At 40.4% G+C, this 15,013-nt stretch overlaps 1 protein-coding gene across 23 annotated transcripts in view; it reads right to left on the bottom strand.

Moving 5' to 3' along the window:
• The window catches only part of AFDN (afadin, adherens junction formation factor), a 219,471-nt gene that overhangs the window by 115,635 nt on the left and 88,823 nt on the right, over positions 1–15,013 (bottom strand). For 18 of the 23 annotated variants that reach the window (XM_075126862.1, XM_048843986.2, XM_075126868.1 and 15 more), the window contains exons 7-9: positions 12,434–12,545; positions 11,520–11,687; positions 4,291–4,335 (exon numbers count right to left, since the gene is read on the bottom strand). In XM_075126862.1, coding sequence (XP_074982963.1) covers positions 4,291–4,335; positions 11,520–11,687; positions 12,434–12,545 — 325 coding nt within the window. The remainder of the gene's footprint in view (positions 1–4,290; positions 4,336–11,519; positions 11,688–12,433; positions 12,546–15,013) is intronic. The other 5 variants (XM_075126865.1, XM_075126866.1, XM_075126867.1 and 2 more) reach the window with 1 other exon arrangement.

Raw genomic sequence — 15,013 nt, 5'->3', positions numbered from 1 at the left:
ACTCTTGAAACAAAGTACACTACCATTCAGTATTACATACTCTCGATATATACATCATTATTTAGCTAACTAGAGTGGCACCAGTTTAACTAAAGGTATAATTTTAAACTGATTTAGTTAAACCAGTGCAGAAAGCAATGTTGGAGAGAGACATCTGTTTAAACCAGGCAGGTTAACTTTATTGATTCATATATTCCAAGACCAAAAGTGGCCATTGTGATCATCTAGTCTGACCTCCTGTATAAACCACAAGCCAGACAACTTCCCCAAAATAATTTCTAGAGCAGATCTTTTAGAAAAACATCCAAACATGATTTAAAAAGCTTCAGTGACAGAGAATCCACCATGACCCTTGCTAAGTTGTTCCACTGGTTAATTACTCTCACTGTTAAAAATTTACACCTTATTTCCAGTCTGAATTTGCCTAGCTTCAACTTCCAGCCATTGGATTGTGTTATACCTTTTTCTGTAAGACAGAAGAGCCAACTATCAATATTTTCTCCCCATGTAGATGCTTGTAGACTGCAGTCAAGTCACCCTTAACCTTCATTTTGTTAAACTAACTAGACTGAGCTTCTAGAGTCTATCACTACAAGGTAGGTTTTCTAATTCTTTAATCATTCTCATGGCTCTACTCTGAGCTCCCCTCTACTCATCAACATCCTTCTTGAATTGTGGACACCAAAACTGGACATAGTATTCCAATACCAGCTGCACCAGTGCCAAATATAGAGGTAAAATAACCTCTTTACACCTACTCAAGATTCCTGTTTATGTATTCCAGGACTGCATTCGTCCTTTGGGTCACAGCGTCACACCAGGAGCTCATGTTCAGCTGATTATCACTACAACTCCCAAATCTTTTTCAGAGTCACTGCTTTTCCTATTCTGGAAGTATGGTCTACATTTTTTTGTTCCTATATATACATATTTACATTTTGCCATATTAAAACACATATTGTTTACTTGCACCCAGTTTACCAAACACTCCAGATCATTCTGTATCAGTGACCTGTCCTCTTCATTATTTACCCCACTCCAATTTGTGTCTCATCTGCAAATCTTACCAGTGATGATTTTACGTTTTCTTCCATTATTACTTATTACTCAAACTGTTAAATAGTATAGGGCCAAGAGCCAATCCCTGTGGGACCCCCACCCTTGATATTCCTGTTTGATGTTCCAATACTGCATTGAAAATCAACATTAATGGTCCAACCAGCTCTTTTAAAATACTCTTTGATGCAAGTTATATACCCTGTTCATTTAAAAAAATGTCTAACTTTAGAAACTTCTGTTTAACATCCTCTTGAGATACTAGTGGACTGGAAAGAGTTTTATATGTGACTACATCATCTGTTTTTTCCCCAAATATATAACAGAAATATTTATTGAACATGTTTGCCTTTGCTGCATTATTATTGATAATTCTACTGTTTCCATCCAGTAAGGGACCAATACAATTGTTAGGATTCTTTTTGTTTCTAATATACTGGTGTTGCCTGGATGCTGCAGTTGGCAGTGCAGTCCATTCCTCTGTAATGTTCCTCTGTAATGTTTTTGTTTCTAATATACTGGTGTTGCCTGCATGACCTGTGCCCATCAATCCAACAGAATGTGAGGAATGCATCTGGCAGCAAAATGCCCATCTATCAGGCAGTAGTTGCAATTGTGGCATGAATCTAGTCAGTATAGAGTCTGCCAGGCCCTTGTAGATGGCTAAGATTGTGACAATAGTACACACCTAGTGAGGAGGTAACTTCTACTGTAAAACAGAAGACTTTGAAAATTGTAAAACAGCTTAATGAAGATGGGCCTAGCAGACTCTACTATACGAAGAGATCCAACAAAGGAAAGGAGTCTTCCGCTATCTTAAATATAGGAATTGGTTAAAATTACATTAAGAAATATATTTTAAAGAACTGCTTGAGTGGAAAAACTGCAATTGTAATACAAGTTATTCCTCCATGATGAAATCTACTCTCTATAATCAACCAAGATTTCATGAGGCTTTTCAACTCTATGGGACAATGCTCTTTGTGAAACTGGAGTAAGTTCCATAAAACAATGGAGCCAGATGCCAAATGTCTGCAGAGGGGATTATTATTTCCCCAAGCAAAGATACTACACTTATACACTGCAATAGCACTGTTGATAAAAAAACACTACTGTCTTTAAAGTACTCTATGGAACAAAGACAAAAGAAGAGAACTGCTAAATAAACTGGGAAATGGTGTATTGGTAAAGGTTATACCATAGTAGCTTCTCAAGTAGTAAGCAAGCTGTTTTGTACTCTTCTCCTGTTTGACAAAATAGGATGTGACTGCATATTATGTTACATTATCAGGAGAATCAAAGAACACTGCAATGATTTATACAGCAGGTTATGAGCAGAGCTTTAAAACTGGGAGACTTGTAACTGAGTGCAGCCCTGCTGTGGTTCCTCATCTCATTCCCCATGGAATTTTACATTAAGTAATTATTAAATTAGAATTTTTTTTCAAATATCTTTTGGCAGCAACCAAAAAGGCTGTATGTTTAGATATGTTTCCCTTAGCTCAGAATGGGGCAACTCTGTCCTGGCAAGCAGTGACTCTGAAAAAGATTTGGTGGTAATCAGCTGAACATGAACTCCCAGTGACACTGTGGCCAAAAGGGCTAATGTGCTCATTGGGTGCATACACAAAGGAATCTCGAGTAGGAGTAGAGAGGTTATTTTAGCCATATATTTGGCACTGGTGTGACCACTTCTGGAATATTGTGTTCAGTTCTGGTGTCCACAATTGAAGAACGATGTTGATAAGTTGGAAAGGGTCCAGAGAATAGCCATGAGAAAGATTAAAGGATTAGACAATGTGCCTTATAGTGATAGGCTCAAGGAAATAGCCCGACTTGATTATGTAAAGAGTTGTCACTTTGGATGGGCTAGCACCAGCAGGAGAGTGAATTTGTGTGGGGGGGTGGAGGGTGAGAAAACCTGGATTTGTGCTGGAAATGGCCCACCTGTTGATCACTTTAGATAAGCTATTACCAGCAGGACAGTGGGGTGGGAGGAGGTATTGTTTCATGATCTCTGTGTGTATATAAAGTCTGCTGCAGTTTCCACGGTATACATCTGATGAAGTGAGCTGTAGCTCACGAAAGCTCATGCTCAAATAAATTGGTTAGTCTCTAAGGTGCTACAAGTACTCCTTTTCTTTTTGCGAATACAGACTAACACGGCTGTTACTCTGAAAGGCTCAAGGAGCTCACTCTATTTAGATTAACAAGAACGTTATGGGGGGGACGGGACACTGATTACAGTTTAAAAGTACCTACATGGGCAACAAATATTTGATAATGTGCTCTTCAATCTAGCAGAGAGAGGTGTAACAAGATCCAATATCTAGAAACTGAAGCTACACAATTGCAGACTGGAAATAAGGCCTAAATTTTTAAGTCTGAGGGTAATTAACCATTGGAACATTTTTACCACTGTTAGGATGGATTTTCCATTACTGGCCATTTTAAAATCAATTCAAGCTTTTTTTTAAATCCAGACTGGATGCTTTTCTAAAAAGATAAGCTCTAGGAATTATTTTGGGGAAGTTTTATGGCTTGTTTACTAACAGGAAATCAGAACAGGTCCTTTCTGGCCTTGGAATCTATGTGTTGGAGTCCTGCTGATCAATGCTCTGCTTAATAGATGTATCACACAGAGCAGGGAGTAGCGTATCCAGCTTATATGAGAAATACCAAAGATTGCCACTGGGACTCTACAGGGAAGACAGAAGAGAGAGTTCTTCCAGTGGTCCGAGCATCTGCCTAAGAAGCAAAGATTACTGAATACTTCATCCCCAACTCAGAGAGCCAAGAGAGAGCATTGAGAAGAAAAAATCCTTTCCCTCTACAGTGAGGGAGAAGGAGGTTTAAAAAAAAAAAAAATCACTCCCCTGGTGTTCTGCAACAAGGTGGATAAAGGAGCATTTTCCTTCACAGTAGAGTGCTGCCCTTTAACCACAGGGAAAGGCCTTATGAAATTCAGTTGTGAGTCTTAGCTGGAAGGTTTAGCTCTTGGGTTAATAGTATCTGATTAATTCAAGACCTATTTGACACCTCTTCACCAGTAATTAGACTATTCAAAATTAATCTGATATATCCAGGAAAATAAGTGTTTCATATAATAAACTGCCCATTTCAAAAACAAGAATGGTCTTTCATTCGTTGGGGAAAAAATGTTGGGGTTGGTTTTTTTTGCCAGCACTGTTTTTAGTGACTAAGAAGAAAGAACAGTATTAAATATAGCATTACCTTCATAAGTGTGATAGTTGTAGTAGGCAAAGTGATTCCTTCTCCCTGGGGTTAGAAACACATGCACAGGACCCAGGTGAAGGCAGCACCAGCAGGACAGAAACCATGCAGAACATGCGGAAGGAGGCAGGAAAAGAAAAGACAGGAAAGGGTGAAACTGTAGCCAGACAATGCTTATTCAATTTTAAAAGGATGCAGTGCATTTAACTCTTTCAACTTGAAAACCTACAAGGACTTTAATCCTGCAGAGTAAGTGCATGGATTAATTTCTATTATTGTTTAAGAAGCCAACAACTAGCTGTTAGAAGGAAGCACCAACAACAGATCAGTGTCCAAGCAATGTGCAAAGGCTGTAGTTAGTTAACTGTATACAGAGTTGCCACCTGTCTCATTTTAAGATTCTTTTTCTTTTGATTATTGGATGTCTTGTTCTACTGGCCAGATGCACAGTATTTTAATACTAAAACAACTAAGCTCCATAAGCAGAAAATTTAGACCAGAACCAAAAAAAGATGGTTTTTATAAGACTCTTAATTTCTTATGAAATTCAAAGACAAATCTCATTAACTTTAGTCCTCAAAAAAATTCTGGCATGTGCCACATGTTCTGCTGACCTCACCAGCAATTATCTGAATTTTTACTGATTTAAGTAAAATCATAATTTAAAATAGGATCACAGGGATACTACAGCCAAAAGGCTAACTGATTCAAAAATCACTTAGTACAAAAAGTTTCCCATCCTTGTCTCATGGAAGTTATCAGACCGCCTCAACTTTCAAATTCCAGAACAAATACACCAACTGAACCAGGTCAAATACAAACACTACAGCCAAATTACATAACCAATAAAACAGAACTACAAATAACTAATACTAACAAAAAAAATTGTTTTAAAATCTATGTTTAATCCCTACGATGCTAAAACACTAAAGATACACTGGAAAAATAAAGTACACATTTAATAAAACAAAAAACCCTGATATGCTATGAAAAAGTTACTCCCCAGAGCAGTAACTGTACTTCTTCGAGATGTGTGCCCCAGGGGCGCTCCACTTCAGGTGCACATGTGCTGCATGCACCTTTGATCAGAGATCTTCATTAGCAATGTCCACTCAGCATGCCCACGTGCTGTGTTGATATCCTCATGCCCCACACAGAGGCTATAACAGGCTGCACAGGCAAACTGCCCTTAGTTCTTTCTCTCCATCGCTGAGGGCAGATCTACACTGGGAGTACTACATTGGCGCAACTGCTGTAGCGGGTCTGGTGAAGACACTTTATCCCAACAGGAGAGAACTCTCCAATCAGCACAATTATTCCACCTCCAGAGAGGGAGAAGCTATGTCGGCTGGAAAGTGTCTCCTGCCGACAAAGCAGAAGCGTGGACAATGCTTATGTCGCTGTAACTTGTGTCATGCAGTGGGTGCCTTTTTCGCACCTGAGCAACATAAATTAGGTCAACTTAAGTGGCAGTGTGGACCTGCCCTGAGAACTTCAGAGTTGCGTCCATTACAGAGAAAAGGACTGCCACATCAGATCTAGAGGCATCAACTAAAGCATAATGTCTGGAGAAGGTACGTACTGAAGACCATGGAGCAGCTTTGCAGATCTCAGCAATTGCGACATTTTTAAGCAGAGAGTCACAGATGTAGATTGTGACCTCATCCAGTGAGCCGACACGCCAGCAGGAGCTAGAATGCTGGCAACACTGTAACAAGTTATATAATACACCCTGAAATCTATTTTGTTAGCCTCTGGGTAGAAAGAGCAGAGTTCTTGGATCTGTCTGAAAACAAAACAAAAAGTCTTGGGGATTTATGAAATGGTTTAGTCCTATGTAGGTAGAAGGATAAACACCCTTCTGACATCTAGCATAGAGAACACAGTCTCCACACTGGACTCAGACAGTTTCAGAAAGATAACTGGCAGGTAAATGACACTTTAGAAGGAACCTGGGATGCAGACATAAGGAAACCTTATCCCCGTAGAAAACTGTGAAAGGAAGGTCTGCTATTAAGCCCCTAGTCTCTCCATCTCTATGGCTGAGATAATAGCCACTAGGAAGGCTGTTTTCATAGACAAATTCAATAAGGAGCAGGTCACCATCAGTTCAAAGGATGCTTCACGAGACCAAGAACCAGATTAAGGTCCCAAAAAAGGGCAGGAACTTTTATAGGTGGAAAGAGATTTCCCAGGCCTTTCATGAACCTTGCGGTTCCACGTTGACCAAATAGGGAGAACCCCTCAACAGTGGTCTGAAAGGCTGTTAGGGCCACCACTTAAGAGAACTAAGTGACAGTACTGTTTTCATTAGATGCAACAGGTATTCCAGAACGAGTGGAAGAGGGGCAGAAGTCAGGACAGTGTCCTAGAGTTCACACCAGTGAACAAAACTTCTCCATTTCTGAAGATAAGTATATCTGGAATAATTCTTCCTACTATATAATGATATGTGCTATACCTCTGAAGAACAGGATAACTCTAGCCCTGCGACCCATCAAGGAGCTAAGCCTTGAGGCAGAGAATGTTCAGACTGGGATGCAGCAGTGGACTGGTGTCCTGGAAGAGGAGTTGAGAAGTGACTGGAATATTTATAGAGCCCTGCAAATCTGCGGATATCCATTTTATATCCACGGACCACAGTTGCAGATCAGATGTGGATACAAATTTTGTGTCCACACACAGCTCTAGACCACGGGTTCTCAACTTTTTTCTTTCTGAAGCCCCCCCCCATCATGCTATAAAAACTTCACAGCCCAGCTGTGCCACAACAATTGTTTTTCTGCATATAAAAGCCATGGCTGGTGTTAAGGGGTAAGCAAGCAGGGCAATTGCCTGGGGCCCCATTCCACAGAGAGCACCACAAAGCTTAAGTTGGTCAGGCTTATGCTTCGGCTTCAGTCCCGGATTGTGGGGCTCGGGGCCCCAGGCTGTAATCCTGTGTGGCGGGGCTTGGGCTTTCTGCCCTGGGTCGTAGCAAGTCTAAAGGCAGCCAGGCTTGGCGGACCCTGATCCAGACCCCTGGTTGAGAACCACTGCTCTAGAGATTTATTGGTGGACCTCATCAGATTTCTTTTGGCCCAATCCTCCAATTTGTCTAGGTCACTCAGGACCCTATCCCTATCCTCCAGCATTATCTACCTCTCCCCGCAGTTCAGTGTCATCTGCGAACTTGCTGAGGGTGCAATTATTCCCATCGTTCAGATCATTAATGAAGATGTTGAACAAAACCAGCCCCAGGACCGACCTCTGGGGCACTCCACTTGATACCGGCTGCCAATTAGACATCAAGCTGTTGATCACTACCCGTAGAGCCCGACAATCTAGCCAGCTTTCTATCCACCTTATAGTCCATTCATCTAATCCATACTTCTTTAACTTGCTGGCAAGAATACTGTGGGAGACCGTATCAAAAGCTTTGCTAAAGTCAAGATATATCACGTCCACTGCTTTCCTCTCATCCACAGAGCCAGTTATCTCAACATAGAAGGCAATCAGGTTGGTCAGGCATGACTTGCTCTTGGTGAATACATGTTGACTGTTCCTGACCACCTTCCTCTCCTCTAAGTGCTTCCAAATGGATTCCTTGAGGACCTGCTCCATGATTTTGCTAGGGACTGAAGTGAGGCTGACAGGTCTTTAGTTCCTGGGGTTCTCTTTCTTCCCTTTTTAAAATATGGGCACTATATTTGCCCTTTTCCAATCATCCAGGACCTCCCCCGATCGCCACGAATTTTCAAAAATAATAGCCAATGGCTCTGCCCTTGGATGCTGTAGGTTGTCTGTGCATTGCTGTATTGCTCTCCCAGCAGATGTCAGGGTGATTGAAATCCCCCATTAGAACCAGGGCTGTGATCTGGAAACTTCAATTAGCTGTCCAAAAAAAGCCTTGAGGCCTCATCCTTCTGATCCGGTGGTTTATAGCACATGCCCACTACGACATCACCCTTGTTGCTTTCACCTCTAAATTTAACCCAAAGACTCAACAGGCTTGTCTCCAGTTTCATACTGGAGCTCGGAGCAATCATACCACTCTCTTACATACAATGCAACTCTTCCAGCTTCCCTCCCATACCTGTCCTTCCTGAACAGTTTATAACCATCCATGACAGTGCTCCAGTCGTGTGAACTGCCCCACCAAGTTTCTGTTATTCCAATCACATCATAGTTCCTTGATTGCACCAGGACTTCAAATTCTTCTTGCTTGTTTCCCAGGCTTCTTGCATTCGTGTACATGCACCTAAGATAACTAGCTGATTGCCCTACTTCCTCAGTATGAATCAGGAAGCTTCCCATCTTGTACCCTCTTCCTTGTGTTTCCTCCTGGTATCCCACTTCCCCACTTACCTCTGGGCTTAGGTCACCACCCCAGCGAACCTAGTTTAAACCCTCCTCACTAGGTTAGCAAGTCTGCCTGCGAAGATGCTCTTCCCTCTCTTCGTTAGGTGAATCCCATCTCTTCCTAACAATCCTTCCTCCTGGAACAAAATCCCATAGTCAAAGAATCCAAAGCCCTCTCTCTGACACCACCTACATAACCACACATTCACCTCCACAATTCGATGGTCCCTACCTGGGCCTTTTCCTTCATCAGGGAGGATGGACGAGAAAACGACATGCACCTCAAACTCCTTTATCCTTCTTCCCAGAGCCATGTAGTCTGCAGCGATCCACTCAAGGTCATTCTTGGCAGTGTCATTGGTGCCCACGTGGAGAAGTAGGAAGGGGTAGAGGTCCAAGATCTTGATCAGTCTTGGCAAACGCTCCTTCACATCCTGGATTCTAGCTCCAGGCAAGCAGCACACTTCTCGAGTCTCCGGGTCTGGTCGGCAGATGGATGACTCCGTCCCCCTTAGGAAAGAGTCCCCAACCACCACCACCCGTCTCCTCCTGTTGGGAGTGGTGGTCATGGGGACTCTAGTTCTACAGTCACTGGTAAGTGCTTTGCATATCTAAAATCTTGTGGCACCAAATGATGTTGTGATACTGAGTATTGTTGTGACACTGAGGGGTACTGCGGTACCAACAGATGTTGCAGCATTGACAAATCAGTATGGTTGTCCTTGCCGGTCCATACTGGATTGCTTAGGGGGCTTCACAGATGGCACCAATTTGGCTGGAGGCTTAAAGATGGTACCAAAGAACTCAATAGGGGTGTTGGGAGAGGAGTTAAGTCCAATAGCATCCATCTGCAGTACATAGTTCCAGGCCCTTCCCATGCCATCATGCCTCTTAAGAGTTGCAAGGCTTTTCTGCTTCACCAGCACCACAGGAGCTTTTTGCCACAGTACCAACCCTCAAGGACGTTATTTGAGGCTACTGACCAGGTCAGGGAACAAGGTCTTTCTGAGGAGGGTTCCTTGGGAAGAAAATTAAAGCTCCTCTTCTTAGGATGTTTAGAGGAGAACTCTGAGATTTCCCCTTCTGGGAGAGCGATGTGCCAGGTGGGGCTAGAGGCCCCCGGGGAGTGATGTACAGAAGGGGGTTTCCTGATCCAGCTCTGAAGCAGGGCAAAAGGAACACTCCATCATCAGTAGTCCAAGCCCTAGAATTGAAGACTAAACAGAAGTTACGCTTCTGGGGAACATGCAATTCTCCCAAGCAGCAGATGCACTTTAAGCATCTGTTGCTGATCAGGATAGCCTCTCTAAATAAGAAGCAACATTTAAACCCTTGTGAGCCGGGCATGCCCCCAACAGGGAGGATTTCCTGGGACAAAAAGAAAAACAGTTTGTTTTTTTTTGTTTTAAACAAAAGAAATTACAAACTACTACTACAAACTAAGAACCAACTAGCTAGCTAAGTTGAGATAAAAAAGCACGGCAATAGCCAAGGCAAACTACCAAGTGGACCAGCAAAGGCAGTTGACAAGGAACAGAAGGCAGTTCACCAGGGCAGCCTGATATAGCTTTGGTGCTGGGCACAAAGATATCAATGGCCCGCACATGTGCAGGTTGAACGGACACTGTAATGAAAATCTCCGATCAAAGGTGCGTGGAATGCACAAAACATCTGACATGGAGCACCCATAGGGACACCACTCAAAGAAGAAACAGCAGATACCAGCACTTCACGATGTTTCTCATAAAATTATTTGTTGACCATGGAGCAGCCTGAACAGTGGCAACAGAATCTGCACAATAAAACCTCATTTTTGCTAATCATTTGGAGACCCAATGTAGATTGTTTTTGTATATTAGAAAACAAAACAAATGATTTTTAAGAAAAATCAGAGAAATACACTCAAGTATTATAAATGTAGTTATTTTAACAAGTATACTTGTATGCATAATATTTCACAGTACATAGTAATGATTTAATAAGTGTGCTGCAATATATGTCAAAGAAATTAGGTAATTCAAATTTTAGCAACAGACTTTTTGAAAGAAGTTGTGTTACGGTAGAACCAATTACATGATTACTACTTCTACCAATCTGCTGAAGCGTAAAATATGTACACAATCTATACACTTGTAAAGCACAAAAGGAATAAATTTCTATGAAAGCCTCAATTTATTCTGCTTAAGGTGGCAACCCTATGTACAACTACCTTTTCATATTAAGTTGTATACTGAAAGACATCTACAGAGGTGGTGTTAAAAGGTGATAAAAATGTATAAGAATCTAAATACAGTGATGCATCTGTCAAGTTTGGCATCCAAAAATCCAAACAAAACTCCAGTTTATGCTTTCTTTTTTAATACTGAACAGTTTATAGGTACATTTTAAATCTTTAGGAAGCATTAAAATTTTCTTCTGATTTCTCAAGTATGGTTTAATAGCACTGTTTCTTCCCTTTCATAAATTCCCACTATAAATACACACTAAGTCCAACAACATTTTTCACCATTATAATACATTCTCAATTTATCTTTACAAACTCAGAGTTAAACTCTTAACGACCAAGCAGTCAAATGTTCTTACAGTCAGTTTATTAAAATGTGATCTGCCTTCAGTGAACAACTTATTTTTTTTTAGATGAATCTTCTAAAATATGGAAAGTTAAAGAACACCAAACAAAGGTTCTTTTGCAACACTTTAAAGCTAATTTTTGCAGCTAGCTAGTAAAAGCTCAGAGACAATCTGCTACTGAAGTGATATCCATTAAGAGTTTTAACCACTGTACTCTAAAAGTACTAAATCTGAAAGCTCAATATAACAAATCTATAATTCAATCTGAAGCATGATCAGTTACAAAAACTCCATCAGTTATCAATCAGAACTCTTACCTGGGCTTAATTCCACCAGGTAGGGTAGTTTCTCAGGAGGAAGGCAAGAGCCATAGCCAGACCCGTCAACTCTTTCCTTCCCCTTTAATGGCTTTCCATCAATTTGTTTCTTGGTTTTCTTTGGGATATAGTCAGAAGGCCGTCTTTTCAACTGAAAGACTAGTATTCCTAAAACAACACAACATTATATGGGTCATAGAATCATAGAACATCAGGGTTGGAAGGGATCTCAGGAGGTCATCTAGTCCAACCCCCTGCTCAAAGCAGGACCAATCCCCAATTTTTGCCCCACATCCCTAAATGGCCCCCTCAAGGATTGAACTCACAACCCTGGGTTTAATGGGCCAATGCTCAAATCACTGAGCTATCCCTCCCCCCCCTTTAAAGAAGCTTATAGCAGAGAACATAACTCAGGCTTTGTCAGTCCCAGGCTAACATCCTAACCACTTGACCATCCTCTCATTCCATCCCAGGTCCACTGAGTCCTACTACCAATGCATAAACAAATATAACATCCATAAAGCAGTAAATGTTCTTCATATTGCTTATAACATAGCATATTCAATATGTTCCTTATGTTTTTATTAAGTTAAATTATTTAAGGTTCATGACACCATAGAGTTTTGTGTGTGTCATTTATTTTAACCCACTGGTCAATTTTAAGGACTTTAGTAAATGTTGCCATTTTATTGTACATTTTGAGAATGTATTTAACTGTAAAGAATGAGAAAATATTACTGTCAGCCTTGAAGTTCACCCTGGAAAATTCTGGACATGGACTATTTTAAAAAAAGAACATAAGTACAATACAACTGAACACTGCAAAATATAATTCAAATGAACCTCCTACTTTACACAGTTTCACATTGATGGCTTGTATTGTCTTACACTTCTGTATAATATTTTAAATGTACCTTTATCGCTAGACCATTCCCTGAATATTTGAAGTGGGCACTCATCATCATCAAGGATAATTTCTTTAGCACCTTTATCATCGGAGTGTTGAGCACCAGGAGGAAGCATAACCTATAAAGAAAAGTTAATTTTTCAGTGGAAACTCATAATTATCAGATCTGTACAGAGGACCTAGTAATGGATTTTCCTCACTACAGCTTCTATTTTAAGATAGTGAATTATGCAACTAGAAATATAAAAAACCTTAGCAAACAACCAATTAACTAGGGTCAATCACTTCTCATGGCACCAAGGAAAAACAAATTTCATTCACAATACACTGCCATCCTCTGATAAAGCAATTAATTTTGTCTTCACAGTTTGTAAATCAGAATCAAACACATGCTTATTATCCCCTCCCACACACACGTCTCACTTTGTAATTCCCCTACACACACGCACCATATAATTCTTTTGACCAACACAATTAATGTACTGAACTAGATCTTTAGCCCCCTTAATGCTACTTTGTGCCACTCTGGCAATGCAAAGCAATCTTAAAATTGGCTTGATAATTTTGGACAATTACCTTTATTATTGGTGGACAATTACCTTTGTCAGAATCTTCAGAAAACACTGCAAGTCTCTAACAAACCACTACTTATCTATCATGTGTTGTGATTTTTTTTCAGAGGTTTATAACTTGGTCAAATTTGAGTGGATTTTCAGGGGGGCAGAAAGAGGTACATCACTGATACCACGGTATCCCCTGTGGCAAGCCCCCACCCCAAAGCAAAGCGGCATTACAGCATTTCAATGGAACAGATGTAAGAATTTTTTTTACATGAACAAAATAATTTTTTCCCTAACCTCATTCTCTGAAATGTCTGAATCGTTTTAGCTGAAACATCCCCAAAAAAATTCAGCCTAAAGCAAATAACCAGCATGGAAAATTTCAATCTGAAGAGTCAAAATTTGATGAAGTTGTAAGCTACTGAAAACAGAATCTTATAATAGGATGTGTTAGGCAACTTAAGCTGCAGGAAAAGCTACTAGCTATACCTCTAATACAGTGGTACCCAAACTTTTCCTGTCACCCCCCCCCCCCTTACCAGAAATGGAATCTGTACACACACCCCTCCATTAATGCACAGTAGGTTCAGCAGAAGAGCTTGGGCTGAAGGTGGAGCGGGGAAGGAGAGGGGGCTAGAGGCGGAGGGGGTGGTGCTCCCTCCCCGTCCCCTGTGGGGGGCTGACCCAGGTACTGCCATGCATCCATCCAAATATTCCTCCACACACCCCTAGGGGGCACATCCCACAGTTTTGGGATCACTGCTCTAGTATACATTGCAAAAAACAACAAACAATGCTATACTGGAGTTTCCACAGGCTGTTCTTTTGCCCTGCCACTTTCTTTTGTCAACAAACCACTGTTTGCCATGTTACTACTGGTCTATTGAAAATAAATTACAACTTTATAATCTTATATCCTTGTGAAAATCAGCTCAGTGCTAATAAGATTTTTTCATATCACTTTGATAAAATTAAAGATCACTGACTGCTACCCAAAAAGAGCCACTAACATTTATGTTAGTTAACATGCCGGGGAACAAAATTGTTTCATGTCATCTACAAAAAGCAGAACATTTTCAAAGAAAAATTACATTAACATGTGTGTGCTTTCACTTTATACGTTACACGCAAAAAAACGTTAATTCATCTGAGGATAAGGAATAAAAGAAATAAAGCATCCTAAATTAAGTGTCTGATCCCAGTACCTCCTAAAATAGAACCTTGTATACCACACAATATTTTCTAAGTTTTAGGTCACATTCAGGGGAATGTACACAGGTAGCTTAAACAAAACTGTAATTAATTTGACATCTTGAGGTGTGCGCTATGAACCTCATGATATGCAATGAACCTCAAAATTAACATGCTGAAAGACAAAGAAAAAGGAGTATTGGAACAAAAAACTTACATTCACTTAATGTTTTGTTAGAATGGCACCATTCTCGTACCGTGTAAAGTTGCAGTATAAAGATAGGCTATATAACAAAATGTGATAAGAAAAACGATAAATACAGACCCAAGGAGCCATGTCCAACAAAAAGTCAGCACTGGCAAAATATGGATGATGTTCTGAAGTTTCACTTGAAAGACCAAGTGAATTGAACTTTATTATGGATATTTTATGAAGCATTATACAAGGTCTTTTCTTAGTAAAACAATTTAAAATCCAATCAGATAGCTAAGTAAATGTCACCCACTTAAATCTTCCCCAAAGATATCTCAACTACTACCAACAAAAAGACAAAGAACCGTATTTTCAAAATGCTAACCACTAGGAGAGCAAAAAACTTTTCAAAAAGCGATGTTACTTTTGTTTAATGCAGCTTTTCAAAGACGGCTTTAAATGAAGAACATAACATGTACAAGGTAAATCTCAATATAGCACAATCTTTTACAACACTGGAGGAAGAGGAGAAATTGTTCACTGGATGCTGCCAGATAGCTGTGATTCACTAAAACATCCTGTAAACAGTACTAAAGAAGTTACAATGAAACCAAAACTATTTAATCTATTTAGCACATTATTC

This window comes from Caretta caretta, chromosome 3 (assembly GCF_965140235.1).
Source record: "Caretta caretta isolate rCarCar2 chromosome 3, rCarCar1.hap1, whole genome shotgun sequence".
NCBI lineage: Eukaryota > Metazoa > Chordata > Testudines > Cheloniidae > Caretta > Caretta caretta.
This window is presented reverse-complemented; position numbering and strand designations above follow the sequence as displayed.